Source organism: Acanthopagrus latus, chromosome 4 (genome assembly GCF_904848185.1).
Source record: "Acanthopagrus latus isolate v.2019 chromosome 4, fAcaLat1.1, whole genome shotgun sequence".
Taxonomy (NCBI): domain Eukaryota; kingdom Metazoa; phylum Chordata; class Actinopteri; order Spariformes; family Sparidae; genus Acanthopagrus; species Acanthopagrus latus.
In genome coordinates this window covers 22,735,134-22,757,128 of record NC_051042.1, presented here as the reverse complement: position 1 = coordinate 22,757,128, position 21,995 = coordinate 22,735,134, and the positions used below count along the sequence as shown (strand labels likewise).

Genomic DNA, 21,995 nt, shown 5'->3' with positions numbered 1-21,995 from the left:
TGCTATATTTGAGTAAACCTTTGAGAGTATTTGTACTTTACCCGAGTATTTCCATCTCCTGCTTCTGTATATACCTGGCCCACTACATTTCGGAGGCAACAGTTTTTTGTTTGATAACTTTATTTACGAGTTTCCTATACGCAACAACCCAAGCTATTAGAAAACAATAAATGATGGAGTAATGTAACATCTTTGTTTTTTAAAAAATATATATATTCACATTTATTTTGAAAAGGGTATATAACTGCAACCAATTACTCTACTGTCAGGTAGTTTAGTAAGTGCTACAGCTGGCTTAAATAATTAACATTGAAGTGTAGCTTTAATTTCTGAAATGTGATTTATCATTGAAACTGAATTCAATTAAATTAAACTGAAAGCAGTTTCTGGCAGGAAATTAGGAAGCTGGTCAGAAAGTCTGCATCTGTAACTAATGATGTGCAACCATAATGGTGGTTCAAACACAAATCTGTCTGCAGAAACATAAATAGTAGATGGTTAGAAAAGGGCAGAGATGCTTGGGCTGTCATCAGTCAAACAGTAAGCCGAGCTCAGGCACATCACGGTGCTGGTGTTTAGTGCTGCTGCACGAACAACAAGAGAGTTCAAGTTACTCAAAGCAAGAAGGCGGGAGCCCAGATCCAGCACAGGTTCAGTATTATTACACTTCAACACATAGGGGTAAATGGATAGTTAAAGTAAAGTTGCTTCATTTCTGAGGCACTTTACCAGAGTATTTCCATTTTTATACATCACCCTATTTCCAAGGTGTTGGGGCTACAAATGTTGACCTCTATCTTACCACATCCCCCCCACCCCACCCCCCCATTTTACTTACTTCTTTATCCTTGCTTTTAATATTTATTTTTAAATAGAAAGTCATCTTCAAAGATCCTTCACAACCACACAGGTGTTTTCAGTCATTCCAGCTAATTAAACTCAGATGGCAGCTGGTCTGAGAAATGTTGGGGGGTTTAACAGCAGCCGTTTTGACAAATCATAGCAGGAAAAACAGAGCAAAAGTACGTAACTATGTTCTATGTGCCACAGCTCCAAGGTCCTTGTACTCTGCATGCCGGCTGACGGTCATACGACTTACTGGAACAGAGCCAGAACAGAACAGAGCCATCATTAATGCTGTGAGTTACCTGTGATTTTCCCTGCTCATCAAACTTCATGAAATATAAGAATGATAAATGTGCACGATGTTTGACAGGTGCAACAAAAGGGAGAGTCTTGGGATCTTAATCAGGTTTGTTTAAACACCTCTGTGGGCAATTCAGTGGTGAATCTCAAAGAATCTTCTCCTCTTCTCGGATCGCAGTACTTTTATATTCACTATATATCAGTATGCCTAACTACTTCACAGCAGACATTTTGAATTTTCAAAGCAGGAAACTGACAAGAAGAAAAATGTCTGCTGTTAAAAAACATCTATTGAGGCACCTGACACGGTTCCATCACTGCAGTCTGCTGATTCTCATGGACTGCAGAGAATACAATTCAGCTGAGGCTTTTGTTTTCTGAACATATTGTTGTGCAATTCCGTGGACGTTTAACGCCATGCAGACATTCCTCGGCTACATCTGTTTATAATTGCCGACCACATGCAGCTGGCGCCTTTTTTAAAAAACTTTTTTGCCCCTGCCTCCAAACAACCTGAGGACACCACCGTTTGTACCCAGTGCTGTATTTTTTATTTTCCACACATTTTTTGGTGATTCTCAAAAAGAAAAGGCACCACCAGAATAGTTAACAAATGCCAACAAGTGAGCTACTTACCAGAACTCTAGAGTCTCCTATGCTGATATCAAAGAAACACTGACTCATGGATACCGATGTACTTAAAAATGTTTATTAGTTTTAAAAAGTCTTTAAAAATGAGTATCAACAAGCACTTCCTCTTATAAAAGCACTTGCTAAAATGCAAAAAAAAAAAAAAGAAAAAGAAAAAATCGCCTGTACACTGGGCACAGCAACACAACAGTGGAGGGCAGTTCTACAGCTCTGAACCACGTTGAACAAGAGGAAGGGTAAAGGCTTAATGTAACACAAACATCAGTGCTAACCAAATAAATGCAAATGTTTTCACAGACACAGTAAAGAGAAACATCTAAACTGAGAGAACAGATTCAAAAAACTGAATATATGTAAGAGAGGTTTGTCTAAATTAAATTATATTCCAATGAGATCATCTATTACGGTGATATAATCTGCTTTGACATAAGTTTTTTTTAATATATCATGACATTAGTATTACACCATATAGTTATGGATAGTCTCATTCCCACATTTTGAAACTTGTGCAAATAATTTCTAATTTTCCCGCCAAAATCCTTATTTTTTATTAACCGAATATCATGCTGCAGAAAACAACTGCATATGATACATGATAATATGCTATGACACTTAAAAAGTAGGCTGAAAAAACCTCGTAACAGTGCAAGTCCGATTAGTGTGAGTCCACAAGGTTATATGGTTTGCAAGGTTACACCTTCTGTACAAACAACACACTGAATAAATAGTAAAACAAAAACACACTGAACAACAGGCCACACCTCTAATCTGTACAACAAATAATGTCAGTGTGACCAGTAATACACACTCAGGGATCTAATGCTAACACAGAATGAACACATTAGAGTGTTTTGTTTTGTTTTTTCATAAAAAGATCATTTTCCATTTGCATTTACAAAAGCCTCAACAATAGTAAACAAAGAAATCCTTGATGTCCTGATTTTATAAAGACAAGATTTCCGGTGCCACAAACATCACAAATATTTTACTTCTCATTTCTCATTTTCTCATTCATATTATTCAATACATTTGTTATGGCTATGTCCATCACACAGTAGATTGATCTCAGTGCATGTTATTACAGGTTATATTAAAAGTCTTTGGTATGGACATAAGGCTCAGAAACCAAAACCCTTTACACGCAGATCATACGCAGTGTAGAACAAGACTTTCACATTTGATCAGTTGATTAGCTGTTATATCTCAGGGTGTGCAGTGAAAAATACTCCTCTGTCATCTAAAACCAAACAGTGCATTTATGTAAAGAAACACAAGTATTACAGATTGTCAGTGCAGTATCATGAGTGCTACGGTAGGAACCGAAAGTATTGCGTCCATTTTATACAATAATATCTTATTATTATTTTTTTACCATCTCAAAATGCTATTTTTATTCTATTTTTAAACACGATTCATTCTTTAAAAGTGCAAAAACCCGCCCATTCTAGGGGGTTACTGTAGTTCTTATGTAAATTGTTTCTTTTATATATTTTATCCGCTTTTTCCAGCCAGTGGTTTTTTCCTATTCGCCTGTTTGATGGGCACCTTTCATGTTGTACATACTACGATGCCTGGTGTGACATAACTACCATTTCAATGCCAAATGAGTATTCAATACATAATTAAAGCTTATCTATGGGTGTCATAACAGGACAGAGGTCATTCTTCTTGGCTCAAGGTGTCTACAAAAAGTTACTCTGAACCACTGAGAGAAGTTATTATTTTGTTCCTTATAGCGTATTGCTTATATTTCTTAAAATATCTATGGATCTATGGATGGACACATTTTTGCAAAAGGTGTCAAACAATGTGCAAAATAAGCCAAATCATACTACTGATATCAATATCTTAATTTTGTCAGAGCCCTGCTATTATTGCACTGATGATTTTGTAGATTTGATATTGGTTTGATTTTTTGATAGAGATGACAGGTTTACTTGGCTCTTTAAATTTACTGGCTGACTCCAGGACGGCCAAAATCTGAGATGATTGTCGGAATTATTAAACATAAATAATTACAAAGCGTGAAAATGTTGATATAAAAAATTTAGACTAGAGGTCGACTGCTGTGGCCTTTTCAGGGCAGATACTGATACAGATTATTAGAGTGAAAAAACTTATTTGGGGCCGATATTAATTCACAGTAAAATCAAACTCTTTGTGTCAAAATTTCAAACAACCAGCGATGAAGTAAACCAAATAAGAGAGTGTTGTAGGCAGGGTACTGTGTGAGAGGGTGCTGCATTAGAGCCAAAGTAGCCTGTTTTGAATCAGCACAATTAAAAGTATTAACATATACTCATCCTGCACTCAATCAACGTGAACATCAGTGATGAGAGGTCATAACATTATTAAATAGCTGAATTTGATTCTGTCACTAAATGATATTTCTGTAAACTGTCTTGTTTGTAATATTTTTTTCAGACACCAGATGAACAGTTAAAGCTCTGACAAAGATAACCTGTGATGCTTCCAGTTTTTACATTGCACACAAATGTTTCATTTATGACATATAATTAGTTCAGCAGTAAATATATTTTGCGCCTTATCCTCCTGTTAGTTAAAGCTTGCAGTTACCAATATCTAGACATATTGATATAAAGAAATGTTGTTGTTGCAAAATGCTTAATAATATTTATCTTGTTTCATTCATTCCCACATATCTATATATGAAGAAATCCATGGCTCTGTTATCATTTCTGACTGGAATATCAAACAAAGCATTTTAAAAAAGCAGGATTTGGATTGGGTCTTTTTTGCTAAGTAACCTTTGTTTACTTGTTGTTGGAAATGCTCTTGATCAAACAAGGTGAGGCGATGTTCACTGATTAAAGGGAAATGACCAGCATTTTAATCAGTGCTGCAGCATCATTGCAGTTCAGCCTGGCACTTAGACTGGACAAACAAGTGTCCAGTGTTGCACTATAAAATGTAAATGCCTGAAAATAAATAAAACAAACCACAGATTTAACATGTTCAACATGTTAAATAAAAAAATATTATCAACCCATCAACCCAACAGTTGGATGATCTTTGTTTTCCAGCCAGTCGAGGCCACTTGAATGTGCCGCCTCACTGGTAATCTGCTGAAACAGTACATCATTCGCCAGCTCCTCCTCTGCAGCAGTGTTTTGATATTGTCCTTGCTGCTGGTTGGGGTCAAACAGCAGGTTGGTGTCTAATGCGTTAAGGTCATTGATGCTGCTGGAGATCTCCGATGTCATTCTGATTTCACAGGGGAAATCTGCCCCGCCTGTAGTAAGCTCCGTTACCTGTTCCATGAGGTGGTTGCCAGCGGTAAGGCTGTTGTCCATCAGGAGGTCTTTCACAGTGTGGCTGAAGTCCAACTGCTGGTGCTGCTGCAGCTCTTCTTGATGCTGCTGTGAACTCAAAGACAACAGCATAGACTGGGCCTGATGCCCACGCTGCTCTCCAGAGGCTCTGCTGTCACCTGCTGAGAGAATCATTTGTTCGTTCATAGCATTTTCCATGAGGTAATTTGGCCTCTGCATCTTGCTGGTGGATTCGGAGGACATCAGGCCGAGCTGGTTGTCACTGTAGGAGAGGTTGGGGTCAGACTCCAGGACCTGGGTGAGGTTCATGCGTGCAGTGTAGCTGGAGGGTAAATTATTGATGCCGAGACCCCGGACGGTGTCATCCTGGTCCCCATCTAGCTTGTTCAGAAGGACATTGGTGATGTTCTTGCCATTGCATTGTTGGCCCGGCGTGGGCAGGACCTCAGTTTGCATCATGACGTTGAGCGGCACAGAATGGCTCCTCTGAGCCATGCTGCTCACCCTGAGATTTGTCTGGCTGTTTGCAAAGATGTTTAACATCTCGGGCATCACAGGTGAGTTGAAAGGGGACACTACTGATCGAGGGATGTAAGGAAGGTTTCCTGTGTTCAGATTCCTCTGATGCACAGCAGGGCTTACGCTGCGACATCGAGAAGTCGTAGCAGGCGAGTTGGTGGTTTTATTATCCAGAGGGGCAGGCACAGCAAAACCCTCCTGCTTGGCCATGCTAGACACCTGCTGCTGCACTGGCGAGATAGGAGTCAAGCGGCCAAAATGGCTGTCGTGGTGGCGTGCATGAGGGACAGCGAAGGCATGAGGCTTTTGAAAATTATCACCTATGAGGCCTTGATAGCTGGGGAGGATTCCCATTCCACTGCTTGCCTTGTTCAAGCTCCCACTGCTGCTGCTGTTGTAGCTGTTGTTCATCCACTCCAGCCGAGTCTTGTCGGGATGGGTGGCCATCGGTCTCTGCATGGGCTTGACGGGGCTGCTGGAGACGGTGCTGCCGTCATGAAAACCAGTGATGCTGGAGTTGATGGGTGTGAATGCAAACGGGTTTCTGCACTCCACTGGACTGGGAGGCACGTTGCTGCTGCAGTTAGACAGTGGAGTACCAACTGGGGTGTGACGACTGCTTCCCAGCGCACTGTCCACTGGGGTTGTGGAGGTGATGCGGGAGCAGGGGCTCTCTCCGGTGAGACCTTGGGCTCCTCCCATCATTTCTGATGTGGGTGTAGGAGTGGGCGTCGGCGTTGGAGTGTGGATCGCGTTGTTGTTTGCGGCATTATAGAAAGCAGTCATGGTCTGATTAGTTGACGTTACATTATCTGGCATCAGCGCCTGTTGGCCTTGCAGCGTGACACAGCCTCCGAACTCCTGCATGTTGTTGAGTTTCATCTGCTCCTCCATCTGCACCAGCTCTTCCACAATGCTGTCCTGAGTCACGTCATCGTCAAAGGGAAAGTAGTCTGTATCCGTCTGCATAGGGAGCTGGCTCGACGACGACGCTTGATTGAAAAATTCCAAGGATTCAGTCGCCAGGTTGGACTGAGTGTAGGTCTGCTGCTGCACTCCTTCCAGGCTCCCCGTGGTTGAACTCCTCACATCGCTCACGCCTGAGTGTTGTTGGAGGCCAGGGTTATTATTCACACTAGCCAATGTGTGCCCCTGGTGTTGCTGTATTAATGCGTGACTGACCGAGGTGCCAGTTTCCACAACAGTGGAGGTATTTTTCCTTTGCATTGAGCCCTGTGTTTTGGCAACAGAGTAGAAACCACTGGCTCTGAAAGAGGAGGTGCAGAGTGCATGGACTTGAGTGGACGAGTTCATTTTCGTCTCTACCTCCCTCGACACTGGTGCACTTTCAGGTCTGGTAGGAGCTCCTGGTCTTTGGATGTTGCTGACCGTGTTTCTGATCCCATATCCAGACCCAGCAGCTCCCTCTACTGACTGCTGGGGCATAAAAACCCTTTTGACCGGTGAAAAGTCAGGACTGAGGCTTGAGCGTTTCCTGAGGCTCTTAGTGGACAGGAAACCTTCCTTTACTGATGTTCCACTGCTGCCCTCCCCACATGAAGGTGTTCTGATGGTGTTGAGTAAAGAAACAGCACTTGTATTCTGATTGCAGGGAGTTAAGTGCAAAGTGCTTGTATTATCAATGCTATCATCGCTGCTTTCAGTGGCTGCCACAGTGTGAGTGCTTGAGCAGGACCTTCCACTGCAATTAGTGCTGGGTGTTTCCTCCAGACTCAGGAAGCCTCTCGTCTGAGGTATGGGCACACTGGCAGCCCTCTGCACGGCGCCTCCAGCCTTGTTTGTCATTGCCCCTTGGGTCAAAATCAGACTACTAGAATTTTGCATTTGGCTGTTTTTATGTATAGCTTCAACTTCCATTTCAACATCGATGTTAGGGGTATTAACAGCCTGCACCGGCCTGGCCACCGGGGCCAGAATGGGGACTGCAGAAGTGCTCCTCGTGCTTTGATTGCAGCTGACATCTTCCGCAACTGCGGAGTTGCTGATGCCTGCAGAAGCCGGCCGCAGAGAGGAAGTGGTGGTATTGCTGCCGGTGGGTGCAAGTGATATGGCTGTCATCTTCACCAAGCTGACTGGGCTGACATGACATGTAGTCATCACAGTCTTAATGGGGTTGTTGCCGATGATCATGGTGGAGGGCGAGCGCAAGGTGATGGCAGTCGCAGCCGAAGGTTTGGGCAGAATTTGCGCATATCGTTGCCGAGCAGTGCGTTCTCCCATGGGACTGGTTAGAATATTTTGTGGGGGTTTGGGGCTCTGTTTCACTGCCTGAACTGGCTGTGTCAACATCTGGAAGTTAAGTGGCAGCATTTTGTTCTCTACTGTTCCCATTGGGCTGGGCGACATCAGCTGCCGGCTTCTCTGTACCTGTGGAAAGAAAAAAACAAGTGAGTGCTAGACAACACTCATACAGTTTCTAACATCATATTTCTACCTGTCGATTCTCATAATATAATTTAAATTTTGTATGCAAAAGGTAATGTTCCGATTTTTTATAATTCTACTCTCATTACCTGTGAGGAGGGTAATGTTTCCTGTTGCACAGTTTTGTTGCCGTACATAAATTTGTGAAAATGAGGCAGGACCTGTATTATTTTCAGGACAGGTTTAGCTATTCAGGAATATCATTCTTTCTCATACGACAGGTACCAGAATTGTGTTAGGAAGGTCCTGCATTCTCACCGTGATGGGGCTTGGGACCGCTGCGACCACAATGCCGATGGTTGTCTGAGGAGACGGAGGAGTGGGGCTGGCACAAGGCACACCGTCGTCAGCCCTCTTAGTTTGTCCCTCTCCAGGTGAAGGTGAGTGCAGCTTCTGCTCTTGTTGTTTCCTCTGGATCTTCCTCTGGAGCTGCTGCTTCGCATCGACAGAAGGTGAAGACAGGGTGGTCACATGAGGCTGGAAGGAGTGAGCCTCGGCGGTGGGGACGAATGCTGAGACCGACTGTGGAGTGTTCACCTCTGAAAAAAGGAAACAGGGATTTAGATGCGTAGCACTGTTATTACTCAAAAGTAATGACCTCATCATCATAATGTGAAATATGTAAATATAAGCTTGAATTACATGTACAAAAACACCTTAACCTATATTTATTTGTTTATTTACTGTACATCCACATTAGCTACATGAAGCTGTCCTCATGAAAACAAACTGGAACTGAAGTGCAGTAACAGGCAGCTGCCACTAGATGCCAATATCAACCAGTTTTTAGACAGGAGGCATGAAGCCGATGTAAACTGTCTCTTGCCTGTTGCAGTGCCAGTTGTAATAGTGAGCGCTGCCAAAGACTTGTTGCTGATGTAATGGCTGTCAATTAGGAAGCGAGCCAAGTCTTCCACGTCATCAAACTGTCGTTTCAGCACCTTCTGGGCCCACTCGCACACCAGATCACAGGCTGCAAACCGCACGTCCTCCTGTATGCTGCTCAGCTGGCCTGCTGTGTCTAAGACATCACACTGGAGCTGCACGCAAGAGATAAGCAGTTAAACACGTGATACACTGCAGGACAGGACAGTGACACTCATGGAGTCAGAATACAAACATAACATTATTCTGAGATATTAACAAGGCATTGCTTACTCCGTCGCCTGTTTTATGCATATCCAAAGTTGGTAAAGATGGCATGTGAACAAAGGGCCTCTTCCTTAGTCCACTATAGCAATATGTAAGCTGGTGTTAAGAAAAAAACAAACAATTCAAGAAAACAAACATAGGCTGGTATTATACTGTATATACACTACTTTGGGGTGACAATTATCTATCAGCTAGTCAATAATAAAAGTCAATAATTCATACATGTAATGACATCTTAAACTATTAGCTCAGAACAATTGACAACCTTAAAGGCAGTATTTAAAGTCTGAATGAATATAACATTTAGTTGTAGTAAATGACGAATGGCAGAAAAAGCATTTGGCACTTTCTGCAAAAATCAAAAAGTGTAAGTACTTTTTTATTGCACACTGTATCTGAGTTCAAGCACCTGGAATAAGGCTTTTATTAGAGAGCAGTCGTCTAAATACGTACATTTTTAAGTTGCAGTCTATGTTGAATTGCTTAGGTCTGATTTGAGCGTGGTAGCAGGTTTAGTGGTCCAGGTTCTGCTTTTAGATTTGCAGTGATTTGTAGACACAATGTCTCAAATGATGGATGTAGTGAAGTGATCCACAAACTTTTATGTCTATAGACCTAAATATAACATAAATCAAGTGTTAACTGGAGTAAATCTACCTCAATTCAAAATTATTTTACATTTTACATGTGTTAATTATGTTGATGTACATCCAGTTCTTTTATAAGATCTTTTTTTGGTACCTGACTTATTGTATTAATTACAATAAATCCTTTTTAGACATTTTTGGTCATTGGACAGTTGGCTAATATGAGTTCAAATCAAAAGTCCTTCAACAAGCAAACCCCCATAAAATGAATAACTTATTCAATTAACATGAATGACAGAAAGTGGTAAATATAAACCAAATTTTGCAAAAAATAATAATAATAATAAAATTAAAATAGAAAGTTCCCTTTTCATGAAGGTCAAGATCACAGTGACTCCCCCGAGGGGCCTCTGTATTATGCCTCTGCTTCAGAGGCAGAGGGGGACTTTATTTCATTTCACATCTATATTTAGAGAGCTTATGAACTGCAACAGCAGATGGTCTGTGACCAGAGACAGAGGCCAGACTGTTACAACCCATTCCAGTCAAGGATATTTAGATTTCCCTCTCATGCCAAGTCGACGCGCCTTCATGTTCGGGAAGACATTTTTCATCATTTTGCCAAAGTCTGCAGCACTCAGCGGGTGGTAGTTCAGATTGTCACAGAAGCTCCTGAAAGACATTACAAAATAAATGTCAGTAAGAATGGAGAATTTGAATGTGAAGTGATATCATGAGTGCAGGTCTGCACTGTCGAAAGTGACAAGTGCTTGCTCATGGGGGGACATGTTGGGTCTTTTTGATTTACTTAAATAAAGAGTGTGGCCTAGACCTGCTCTAAAGGGGCATGAGAAGACTTTAAAGGTTTTTTCACTCAGCTCTCAGAAATGTCTTTTTAAACCACAGCAGGCAGCTGCTCTCCGACACTTCCTGTCCAGCACCAAACACCCAACAAAAGTTAGTGACTACGACTAGGAGCGACTTGCAGAGAAGAACAATTAGAAGCTAAAAAGACAGTTGGTGGAGACCAAACACAGAGTTTGAAGAGAGTAAATATTGGACTAAAATGTATCACATGGTCAGAAACACGACAGGTAATGTAGCTCTGCGACTGCTGGATTTGTAAATAGGGACAAATTTGCTATATCAACTTTTTAAGCTGAAGTCAGTGTTGGATTTACAGCCTCCTGTGCTGCCCTAACCTTGCCGAATCAGTTAAAGCAGGTTTAAAGGTATCAAAATGTAAAGTTAAAGGCTCATTAACGCAGTACAATCAACAGAGAATTCTGCTCAGAATGAAATCGGGCTCACACGGACGTCCACTTTCCATCACCATCATCCATCACCATCTCTTCCCAGCTGTTCTGTAGTAACTATTTGTCTCTCTGCTGAAGTTACATCATACAGATGTTTAAAACTTCTCACCAACTCAAATGACCTCTCCTCAAAAAGATCTGCTATTTTTTAAACGTCTTTTCATGTCTTGTTTGAATTATTGGCTACACTGATATACTAGCCTGTGTGACCATAGCAGTAACTACTCCGTTCTTCTGTAATTGTATGCTTTCAAAAAATGTGCAGATATGAGCATAAATGAGCTTTAAGTATCAAGAACTGCAATATAATGAGGTTGATTCTGCTCCATCCAAATTCCCACATAAAATATAGTACCTTTAATAGTTATTTTTCCAAAGTATGAACCATATAGACACGTGGGTGTATGAAACATAAATTGTAGTCCTTGCAGAGTATGACTTGAGTTAACTGATGACATTATCTTGCTGAAACATCTACATTGAGTCTTCTGACACAAATTGTTTCCAGTTTCTTATCAGGTACAGTTGAGTTCCAGCTCTGAACTCTGGTTCAATGCAGGTTCAGAGCACACAAATGGCTTAATTGTGTGTGTGTATGTGTATGTGTGTGTGTGTGTGTGTGTGTGTGTGTGTGTGTGTGTGTGTGTGTGTTAATCTTCAAATGTTTCCTCTGTGCTATTTTAAACTACGAGGTGTATTTCTTTCAAACAAATGATCAAACACACATAGTAAAAGCATGTGGCAGGACATGTGAATATTAGTTACCAACTGATTTACTGTTCAAGACAAAATGTTTTCGTAGTTTTAAAGGGATGCACATTGTGTCTGTTTAAAGCCTTTTCACCTGTCGGTCCTAAAGGCGCCAATATTTCTGGAGGGCACTGTATTTCTGATCTGGTAGAGTTAAAAAGACAGTTACATAATACTGTCAGAGCATTTCAATGGCTGTCTCAGACTTTCCATTCTAATATTACCGACACATGCTGCACTCTGTGATTCCCAAGCCTGCAGAGTCTATTTATACTGACGCTTTAGCTGGCGGCAATTTAGAGGAGAGAGAATCTCAAACATCAGAAGCTGTTACCTATTCAAGGGGTGAAAACCAGCGATAAATATTCAAATAAATAGTGAAGCACACAGTTAATTCATGAAAAAAGTTAGATTTATTCTCTGTTATATATGATCTTCATGTGTTTAATAATAGACTAAACAATAAAGCCTCAGCTTGAAATTGGTTAGTTTTTTTAGTAACAGAAATATTATTCTCATTTCAGAAAATGTAACATGTAGCTTTCAAGAACTTTCTGATTATACCTACTTGTATTCATCATAGACCTCCTGTTTGGGGAGAGAGGTTTCTGGGTATTCCTCTAAATGATTGCGGATCCAGTTGAACGCATGCATCTGCTGTGTGCGGCTCGATGACAGGGCACTCTGGTCACTGAGAAAAGATTATTCATCATCACTGATTGATCAACAAATGACCCAGCAAAAGAAACAACATCTAATCTGACTCAAGTCAGTGTGACCTCTGTCCTGAGACGTGGCCAAAGCTAATTTAAGATCTGTGTGTGTACAGAATTTCACGATAAACATTTTTTATGACAGTAGTGAAATGAAATGTAAGCCACTATCAATGACTGATCATTCCCTCTTCATACATATTTCATTAACTGGTCATTGTCCTGTAAAGTCTGTAAGAGCAGGTGTAGTCTTACCTTTTCTCAGTGTTACTGCTCGGACCAGAAGGCAACTTAAGGTAGAGGTAGAGCTTTTCAATGTCTGAGAACTTCTCCACATCTTGCTGTAGAAATAAAAAGAGGTGTGTAAATATTTGTCACTCCTGTATATCAGCACAAATTAGGATTAAAATGTATAGCTCATCCTGTTGCACAGGTGAGCACACACAGCAAAAGAGGGAGTGATTCTTGGAGAGTTCACGAAAGTAAACCCGACTGATTGCTAAGTTATTCATTTTTAGCTGCACTGCTCAACTTTGTCAATCTGCGGGTTGGTTTCTCCGCCACTGTCTCACAATATCTCAATTGTTGTTCAATGGATTGCCATGAGATGACTGACTCACAGCATGTAGACTGTTGGTGCAAAGCCTGTCATTGGGCGCATACTTCAGTCTCCCTCCCTTCCGTTATCTGCATGTTAAAACTTTCCATGGCTCTACATTAAACAACAACAACCAGCTCCAAGCTAGCAATCTACGCACTGATAACGGCAAGTCACCCTGACCTGGTTGCCAATGGTGCCAACCTAAACAAACCAGTAGCTGGTATCTTTTCTTTTGTGGGTATTCAGCAATTTTAATGCCACGGCTCAATGCCCCAAATGCAAAACAAGTTCCCCCAGCACTTTTTTGTCGAGGCACCGTCGCTGCATTCTGGGTTTAGTTTTGCCCAAGACGACTGAGACTGGTTAAATAAATTACATAATAATAACAGCCCAGAGAGTTTCTCCCCCTGTTCAAGAGAATACAGACCATACCATCTTACCTTTAACAGTAAAAGAGTGAACATTGATCCTGGCCGATTCTCAGTACATATGTGACTATAGTAGCAAACATACAATAAACTCAAATACATTCAAATAATAATAATAATAATAATAATAATAATAATAATAATAACAATAATAACAATAATAACAATAATAATAATAATAATAATAATAATAATAATAATAGGCAAACTAAAAAGAACATTTCAACTTCTAATGCATGATACTCTGGCCCGGTTGCCTTGACAAACATACAACCGGCAGCCAGGGGACATGAACCGACAAACCAGTACTATGGAACATTAAACATACTCTAGATCATGTCTACACATGATGATTTTTGCATTTTCATTGCTCCCTCTCATTCATTCATACCCAAAACATACGACACATGACAAACTGAACCTCCTCAGCACGGCCCTCTGACCTACTAACAGTCTTGAGCTCTTCTCACTACGTTCCTCAAAGGTGAAAAAGAAACATGAGAGCGTGAAGAGGGAGCAGTTTAAATTCTGCTGGTTTAGATGGCAGCAGCACCAAGCAGTACTCTAACCCAGCAGGAAGGAATTCAGTGACAATTAAAAGAGGGTTCTTCCACACTGTAATTATTTTTCTTACAACATTGAATCAAAGTAGATTTAAGGAGGCATGTTTTTTGTTAAAGAAAACGTGCCATTTTGTCTTTTGATTACATACTTACAAAGAAATAATTGAAAAAGAAAATTTCTATGATCTAGGAATTGAGATTCCAATTTTTGCACTATATTTTGCACTGTATTAACACGTATTAAAAACCTGTATTCAGAAAATTGTGCCTTCAAACGAGCTGCCAGGACTGTGAACTTGTGATGTCACAACTGTACAGAAACACTTTAAGAGCTGATATGGAAACACAGTGGTCGCTGCCTTCTCAGACCTGTGAGAGCTGACCAATCAGAGCTGACTGGGCTTTTCGGTAGAGTGGCCTTAAAGTGTTGGGAGCTAAAATGGAGCATTCAGACAGTGTGTGAAGATAGGTGCTGCAGCAATGGACAGTGTCAGAAAAGCAGTCTGTTTTTTTAACATTTAAAGCACGTAAACATTTTGTTGTAGACACCCAAAAGTATGAAATCTAAAATGGGACCATTAAACTAATGACAAAAAGGAAATATGAATTCAGTCTTTCATATGACACAACTGAATCATCACTGGACAACAAGAAGCAACTCTCTAAGCAACTCCGCGAAATGGAGTACTGCTTCATGTGTGAGAGGAGTCGAGGGTTAAAGAGGAAGCAGCAAGAAAGCTGATGAACTGCCACAAATAAGATCACTTGAGTCAGTGTCAGTTGGCTCAGAAGACTTTCAGGTTGAAAATTAGACAAACCTGAAATCTGCCTGGAGCCGGCTGTCTTCAAAGCTGAGTGTATAAGAAGTAGACAAGTGAGGAAAGCCACCAAGAGACCTCTGAAGGGGTTAAAAGCTTGAGAGGCAGTGAACACAACTGTTGGACATCTTTGCTATAGTTTGCCAGAAGGCACGTAGGAGACTCTGAAATCAGCAGGCAGAATCTTCTGTAGTCGGACAAGACCAAAATTGAGCTTTCTGCCTATCAGAGCCACACAACGCACATTAAAAAATGCTTCACTCCAAATTAAAGCCCATAGCAGTGCAGAAGTATGAAACATAACACTACATTTGTACACACACTCACATGTGCACACATATAGTGTATGTGCTGCAGACAGACACAAAGGGTCAGACAGGCTTCTGCAGAACAAAATAGCCTGTAAGATGAACTTGAATCAATTGTTGTTAACCCTCCTCTCAGGACAGCTTGCTGCGTGGTGACTGTACAGGCACGTCTACACGTTGCCAACACATGTCTACACTCAAATACACTCACATATATGTGTATATATGTTCTCCCTTCTAATTGGCTCCTAAAAATGTGGCTCTCCTCTGATTAACTTCTTTGTTGTTAGGCCGCCACAGTTCACCCAGTGCTGAGGATAAGATACTGAGCAGCATCAGCCATGAAGAATACATGTACATACACATAATTCTTACAAATAAGCACTTTTTTGTAACTAGGAAAAAATGGTGGGCATAATCTATCATCTGTGGGCTGCATTTTTAAAAGCCATCCTGATAAAACCCTGTTGTGTATCATTCAGAGGACACCGTTGGCCTTTTCAGTGCGACTCACTTCCTGCTCTGTTGACTTGGACTGTCAATGTCTGTAAGTTACTGTGTCATCAGCACTGCACAGTGAACTCCTTTCCCCCCTTCAACTCACTTTACCTTGATACGAAGATGTTACCAGCATTCGAACACATACACACTCTGTGTTTTGTTAGTTAATGTGCATCTTTGTGTACTACGAACTATAAGTTTTTTCACCCAAGGCGACATTTGATTAATATTGAATCATAACATCGGTTTATGCTCTATTCATGAAGACAAAAATCAGACTCTGGTCTGCTGAGGGCATATCTGACCTGTTCATGAGGCTGCTCAAAGGTTAATCCTTTGTAGCCAACGTTCATAGAGGCCCACTGCGGCCCGCTGCACATCAGTACCTCTGTTCCTGAACACAGCACTACATCCCACAGATTTTACATTGTGTTGATATCCGCCGTAAAGAAATAACGTTCATAGGCATGAACTTTCATAGCTAAAAATCAAAATACAGTCATAATTGAGCCAGCCCAGTCAGCCAGTAGTTCAGTACAGTTGTCTGGTCTCAGATGCGCCCTCTATAGATTGACCTGAAATGCTGCTGAAAACAGATTGACTTTTTCTTTAATTTTTTATCATGCACGGAAGGAAACCAAACCATCGGGAAACACTAGCGTTTCAGCTCTACATGCTAGAACTGCAAAGATAAATTACAAACAATATTTTAAAAGGTAACAGTTAAATATAACGATTAAGTTTCATTAAAAGCACAATTTGTAGGTGAAAAAGACATTAAGAATACTCACCAGAATGTTTTCCACTTTCGATTGAACAGATTTGCTGCAAAATAGAGAGATAGTATAAATTAGAATGAAGCCGCTGTAACACGATGAGTGCTTGTGTCTAAAGAGTATTTATTTATAAAGCAGAGGTATGTTTGGTATGAGACGACCCTCCCTTCAGCATCTCTCAGGTCATGTATCCCACCACCAGGAACACATGTTGTCATATGTAAAAAGAGAGAGACAGAGACAGACACTGTGGTCACATTGTCTCTGACAGAAGCACAGTGAATTACATACAGTCACACCAGAAATCCACTTCACTTTAATGTTGTGGGAAGAATTTGATACAAATGGGAAGCCATTATTTAAACATATTTTAAGAAAGGAAAAAAAAAAGTGTTTCCAATTGTTCTATTGTGATTGTCTGAGACACACTGTATAGTCATACCCAAACTATAGATTCTGTAAACATGCAGAGTTCAGCCAATACATGCACAGCAAATAAATGAATGCCAGTCATTATTATGAGAGCAAGTAAACACAAAAAAGGACAAACTAAACTACTCTATCTGATGCCAGAGCATCTTAAAGCTCGTAGGATTTGTGATCAGACTCATGACACTGAATTTCTGTTTGAAGCAGACAACTTTATCTGGCCCCTGAGGTCAGGTAAAGTAAGAGTTGATCCATTTTCCCTGAAACGTCACTCTTCTCCTCAACCATACAGAGTTTTTTTCATGTAGGCTTTTCCGTCTCCACAGTAAACTGACAAGACGACCACTGAAATAAAGTGCCATCATTGTTGACAGACATAAACCTTGTGACACTCAGAAGGAGCCACTAGGTGCCATGCAACAGAAGTCTTTTTACAACCTGACCATTGTCTATATAATACAAAGTATAATACTTGGTATACTTAAAGGCCTGAAATCTTTGCTCTTTCTTGTGGCCAGCGAGGTTGACTTGACAGATTTCCAAAAAAAAAAAAAAAAAAGTCTGATTCTATGTAAACTTATGAGAAAACAACCCCACTCCTTACTTGATTTATTACCTCAGTATGCACTCTACTAATACGTTAATGGTCTCAATAGCTAGATATAAGTCTTCCTTAAAACAACTTTTAAAAAAAGAGCAGGGTATGTATTTTTAGGGCATGGCTTCCTTGTGATTGACAAGTCTCTACCATGCTGTGTCCTCTGGTTTTCAGTCAGATCCATATAGAGCCCAACTGATATATCCGTAAGCTGATATCACAGATATATCAGAATTGGCTTATATATTGAGTGATATGAAAACTTTATTCATATTTTACAGACTATAATGCAGATTAAGATTCATGTCATTGTGGACACCATATTCAATATCCTGCCTCCATTATGTGTCTTTGCATACTCTCACATTTTAAAACTGCTTGTTTAGGGGCACGATTTGACGTATGAGCAGAGTAGTATGTTAAATGTGGACTACTGAAAGTGAAAGTACTGAATGAAATGATTAAAGTATAATCTCTGAGAACCACTACCACAGCACAAGGCCCTCTATACTGATTACAACAGGCGAAACATCAGAGTCAAACCAGCTACACGAACAACATCTCCACTTCTAAACTCCTAATCTGCAGACAGGCCAGGTTGTTGTTTACTGCGAGGCAGCAGGTTAGTCTCATTTAAAGACTCTTTAAGCCACGACGAGAACAGTTCACTTTAATTCACTGTTACTGGGTGGCCAAGGATTTTGTCCGCGCAGAAGGGCCGCCATTAAGCTGTTTGTAAGGCAGATTTGGTAGCTAGACTGAATGACACCTGAGACCTAGATTAGAAAAAGGACTAAAGAACTGATACAAGAGATCCTTCAAATCACATTACGTATGATATCCAGGTGTAAGTCAGCCTCTGATTGGGCGGCTTAAGTACAAACCAGCAGCCCAGTAACACTTAAGACTATTACTCCAAATGAAGACACAGTGGCGGTGTAGTTACAGACAATATTGCTGAACTTGCAAGATGGTCTCCTTCTGCCATGAGCCACTCGGCAGCAGAAGGTCAATATTTATGCTCTAATCCTCTTTAAGGTGAACGATTTAGAGACAAACATTCAATATCCCAGTATGTTATTGACCTCAGCTGGGTGACATGTTTCCGTTGAGGTTTTTTCCTGCAGACATTTCAACTCTGAACTGCTGTGCTTTCTTGTAGTTCAGCCTTTCGACACGTTATGTTCCTTCGCACTCAGAAATAAAAGGTTATTTCCAGTCAGACGACGGCCTTAAATAGCTGCAGCCACGGAAAGCATACACTCGTAACAATTGTTAAGAAAAATAGCATTTTTTTCTTGTCCAGCAATCTTAACCCTCTTTACACACTCTAGGCACGCCTTGCATTGATTCTGTGACATTAGGTTTTTGATTCATTTTTTTTAAATCTATTTTTTTATTTTGTTCAGTGAAATCCCACAGGCTTCAGTCCTGCTTCTTTCAAACTGTAATTTTATACTTCACAGTCACTACAGTCATGTGATTCTGTCTGGCTTATTTTTTGGAAATAGTTATTTGTAGCCTAAAACTAAGCACAGCCATCAGAGTTTGGGGGGCACTTTTAATTAAACTAGTGTGGAAATCATTTGAATAATTTAAATAAAGGTCATACTCTATGTCTGGTATGTGTGAGCAGTTTTCAGAAACACATCTTGTTGATTACATTACATTGGTGCTGCAAGAGTTGAGTAACCCAGTCAACATTTTCTGAGTTTCCTGCAAACTGAGTTATGTCAAGTTAATTCACCCACTGCAGCAGGACATACAATTTATACTGTAGCTGTTTGGTTTCAGCATGCCATTAGTGTTTTGATGATGAAAATAGGGAGCGGAGACATAACTGGGTAAAAATACAGTCAGACAGACAGACAGACAGACAGACAGACAGAATATAGATTGCTACTGCGAGATCAGTAAACAAGCAAGCGATGAAGAGGTGAGTTTGATTTTTACTCTAAGGTCTCATTTGTAAGATCATCAAACATAGATGTTTTGTGATGGTGGCCGAACAGAACTACACTCCCAAAGCGTCAGCATTTGACAAGCTGGGGATGAAACTCAAAAATCAGCTTAAAAAATAAATCAATCAATCAAAAATCAAGTAGCATTACTCTATTACAACTACAAATCCTGCATTCAAATGATTTTCGTACTCAGAACTATCTAAGAAGAGTGACCCTGTAAGATTTAGATTACCTTACACTACAATAACACAGTGTACCTACTGATGCAAGTAGTATTTTTAACTGTCAAATATATGCTGTTTAGTAAAAAGAACAACATATTCTGGGGAGATGTTCAGTAAAAGAGCGTAAAGAAATATGAAACCGAGATAGGCTGAATACAAATACATCAACATTGTAATGTACATGAGTAAATCCACTCCAGAATGCTGAGGATCACCCTAAAACAATGTCCGAACAAGAGTCTGAGTCCTGATGAACAGATTTTGATCATAAGATTATCTTTTTAGTTCTGTTTGTCAGCATTAAAAACCAGCCCAAACAGACAATCTCCAACATATACCCATAATACAGTTCAGGTTTGAGAAGGTTGACATGTCTGATCATGTCCACCATGACTATATTTCTCTCCTAAAACGTTTACATTCCCACAGAGGCAGTCGGTCCTTTATCATTTAATTAAGTATTGATGCTCAAACTACATATTTAGAACTACTGACAGTGGTGGAATGTGTCTTAATACATTTACTCCAGTATTGTTCTTCAGTGCAACTTTGAGGTAGTTGCTGGTGAGGACTTCAACTTAATGCCACTATTACTTTACTGGATTTGAGAGGGAAAAAAAACCAAAAACTTTTTCCCACTTATCTGACCTATAGATTAACATCCCAGTTTTACTAATTACTAGTATTTCTCTACTAGTTACTACAGATTCATATTTTACATATAAAACATACTGTATAATCAGTTCTTGAGCAGCTCAAACACTGAAATGTGCTGATATACATTTGAACTTTCACTTTAGGGACATTTTGTATGCAGTGATATTTTAACATGATGGTGCTGCTACTTCTGCTGATGTAACACAGTGGTGAAAGGAGATTCAGCACATTTACTCGAGTACTGTGCTTCACTTACTTCAGTAGTAAGAGTATATTTCACTCTACTGCAACTACACTATACTTCTCTCACAATTTACTTCAAGGGGAAACATTGTAGTTTTTACTCCAGAACATTTATTTGACAGCTAAATACTTTAGCAATTTACTATTTCAAATATAAAACACATTATTTGATATCATTTTGTAAAAAATGATACAATGAATAAACTTCCGAGCAGCATAAAGGTGAAACTGGTTTCACTTCCAGCAACTATAACAGTATGGCTAGCCTAGATATTAATACATCAATAATAACATAATAATAACAGTGCATATTGATCATATCACAAGGGCTCAACCAGGGCTGTTTACTTTTCATATAAGCACATTTTACTGATTATACTTGTCTACGTTTACCTGTAATGAAGTATGTTTGCACTATGGCATTGCTACTTTTAGTAAGTGAAAAGCCTCAGTAATTCCCCCCAGCAGCATCAACCCATGGTCAGCAGTATGTGGACAGACAGCTCCTCACCAGATGGAGTTCTTGATCCTGAGCTGCAGCGCACTGGCCTCAGCTCCCTGCAGCCCGGGGAGCAGGCCGGGAAGCGTCCTCGCCCCGCGGTCCGGCTGCTGCTGGGGGTCCTCCTCGGCCATCACGCTGGGCCTCGGGACGGCTCTGGACAGGACTGGACTGGACAGGAGGCGTGGTCGGGTGTACTCTGGCCGGCAGAGTCAAGCAACATGGACCGGTGGACGTCGCGATGCTAACGGGACAGCAGCGCGCCCTGTTGTTGTTGTTGTTGTTGCCACCCTGTCCTCCTCCGACATCGCTCGCTTCAAGTCCGCACACTTGGTGAACTGAAGAGGCTGTGCAGCACAACTACGTGTCGCTGCCAAACTCTAGGTGATGCATGGGTATAAATAAGAGCAGGTGTACACAGCAAACGGACAGCTGGAAGACAACTAGCTTGTTCCTCCGGTGTGCTGTGCCCCTCACGTTATGGGATTTCTCTGCATGTGCAGGGTGAGTAGTAGCTGTTGGGCACACGCATGCGCACTAAGACCCCGAGTATTAAAAACAACATGTAGGCAGAGGACGTTACTACGGAGCACGTTACTATCAGGTTACTATGAGTATGGACATCATTATAACAAAAAACAAATGTTACCCAAGCATAATTCCAGATGTAATAATAATAATAATAATAATAATAATAATAATAATAATAAGAAGAAGAAGAAGAAGAAGAAGAAGAAGAAGAAGAATACGCCTTTTAGGGATGGACATTGCTGTAAATGTTTTGATGTATGGCAATTTATGCTAAATACTTGTT

At 40.5% G+C, this 21,995-nt stretch overlaps 1 protein-coding gene and 1 long non-coding RNA gene across 2 annotated transcripts; one reads left to right on the top strand and one right to left on the bottom strand.

The window, feature by feature from the left end:
* Window positions 1–226: 226 nt before the first annotated feature.
* LOC119018042 lies at window positions 227–9,121 on the top strand. Its single transcript, XR_005074640.1, has 4 exons — window positions 227–650; window positions 1,051–1,139; window positions 8,276–8,434; window positions 8,993–9,121. It is a non-coding gene; the product is annotated as an uncharacterized LOC119018042 (long non-coding RNA).
* LOC119018037 (DNA-binding protein RFX7-like) lies at window positions 4,626–21,940 on the bottom strand. Its single transcript, XM_037095364.1, has 9 exons — window positions 21,194–21,940; window positions 16,583–16,616; window positions 12,828–12,913; window positions 12,428–12,550; window positions 10,349–10,465; window positions 9,213–9,297; window positions 8,881–9,094; window positions 8,313–8,593; window positions 4,626–7,997 (listed from the first exon to the last, which is right to left on the bottom strand). The coding sequence occupies exons 1-9, from the start codon at window positions 21,313–21,315 to the stop codon at window positions 4,800–4,802; spliced, it is 4,260 nt and encodes a 1,419-aa protein (XP_036951259.1). The 5' UTR covers window positions 21,316–21,940; the 3' UTR covers window positions 4,626–4,799.
* Window positions 21,941–21,995: the final 55 nt, after the last annotated feature.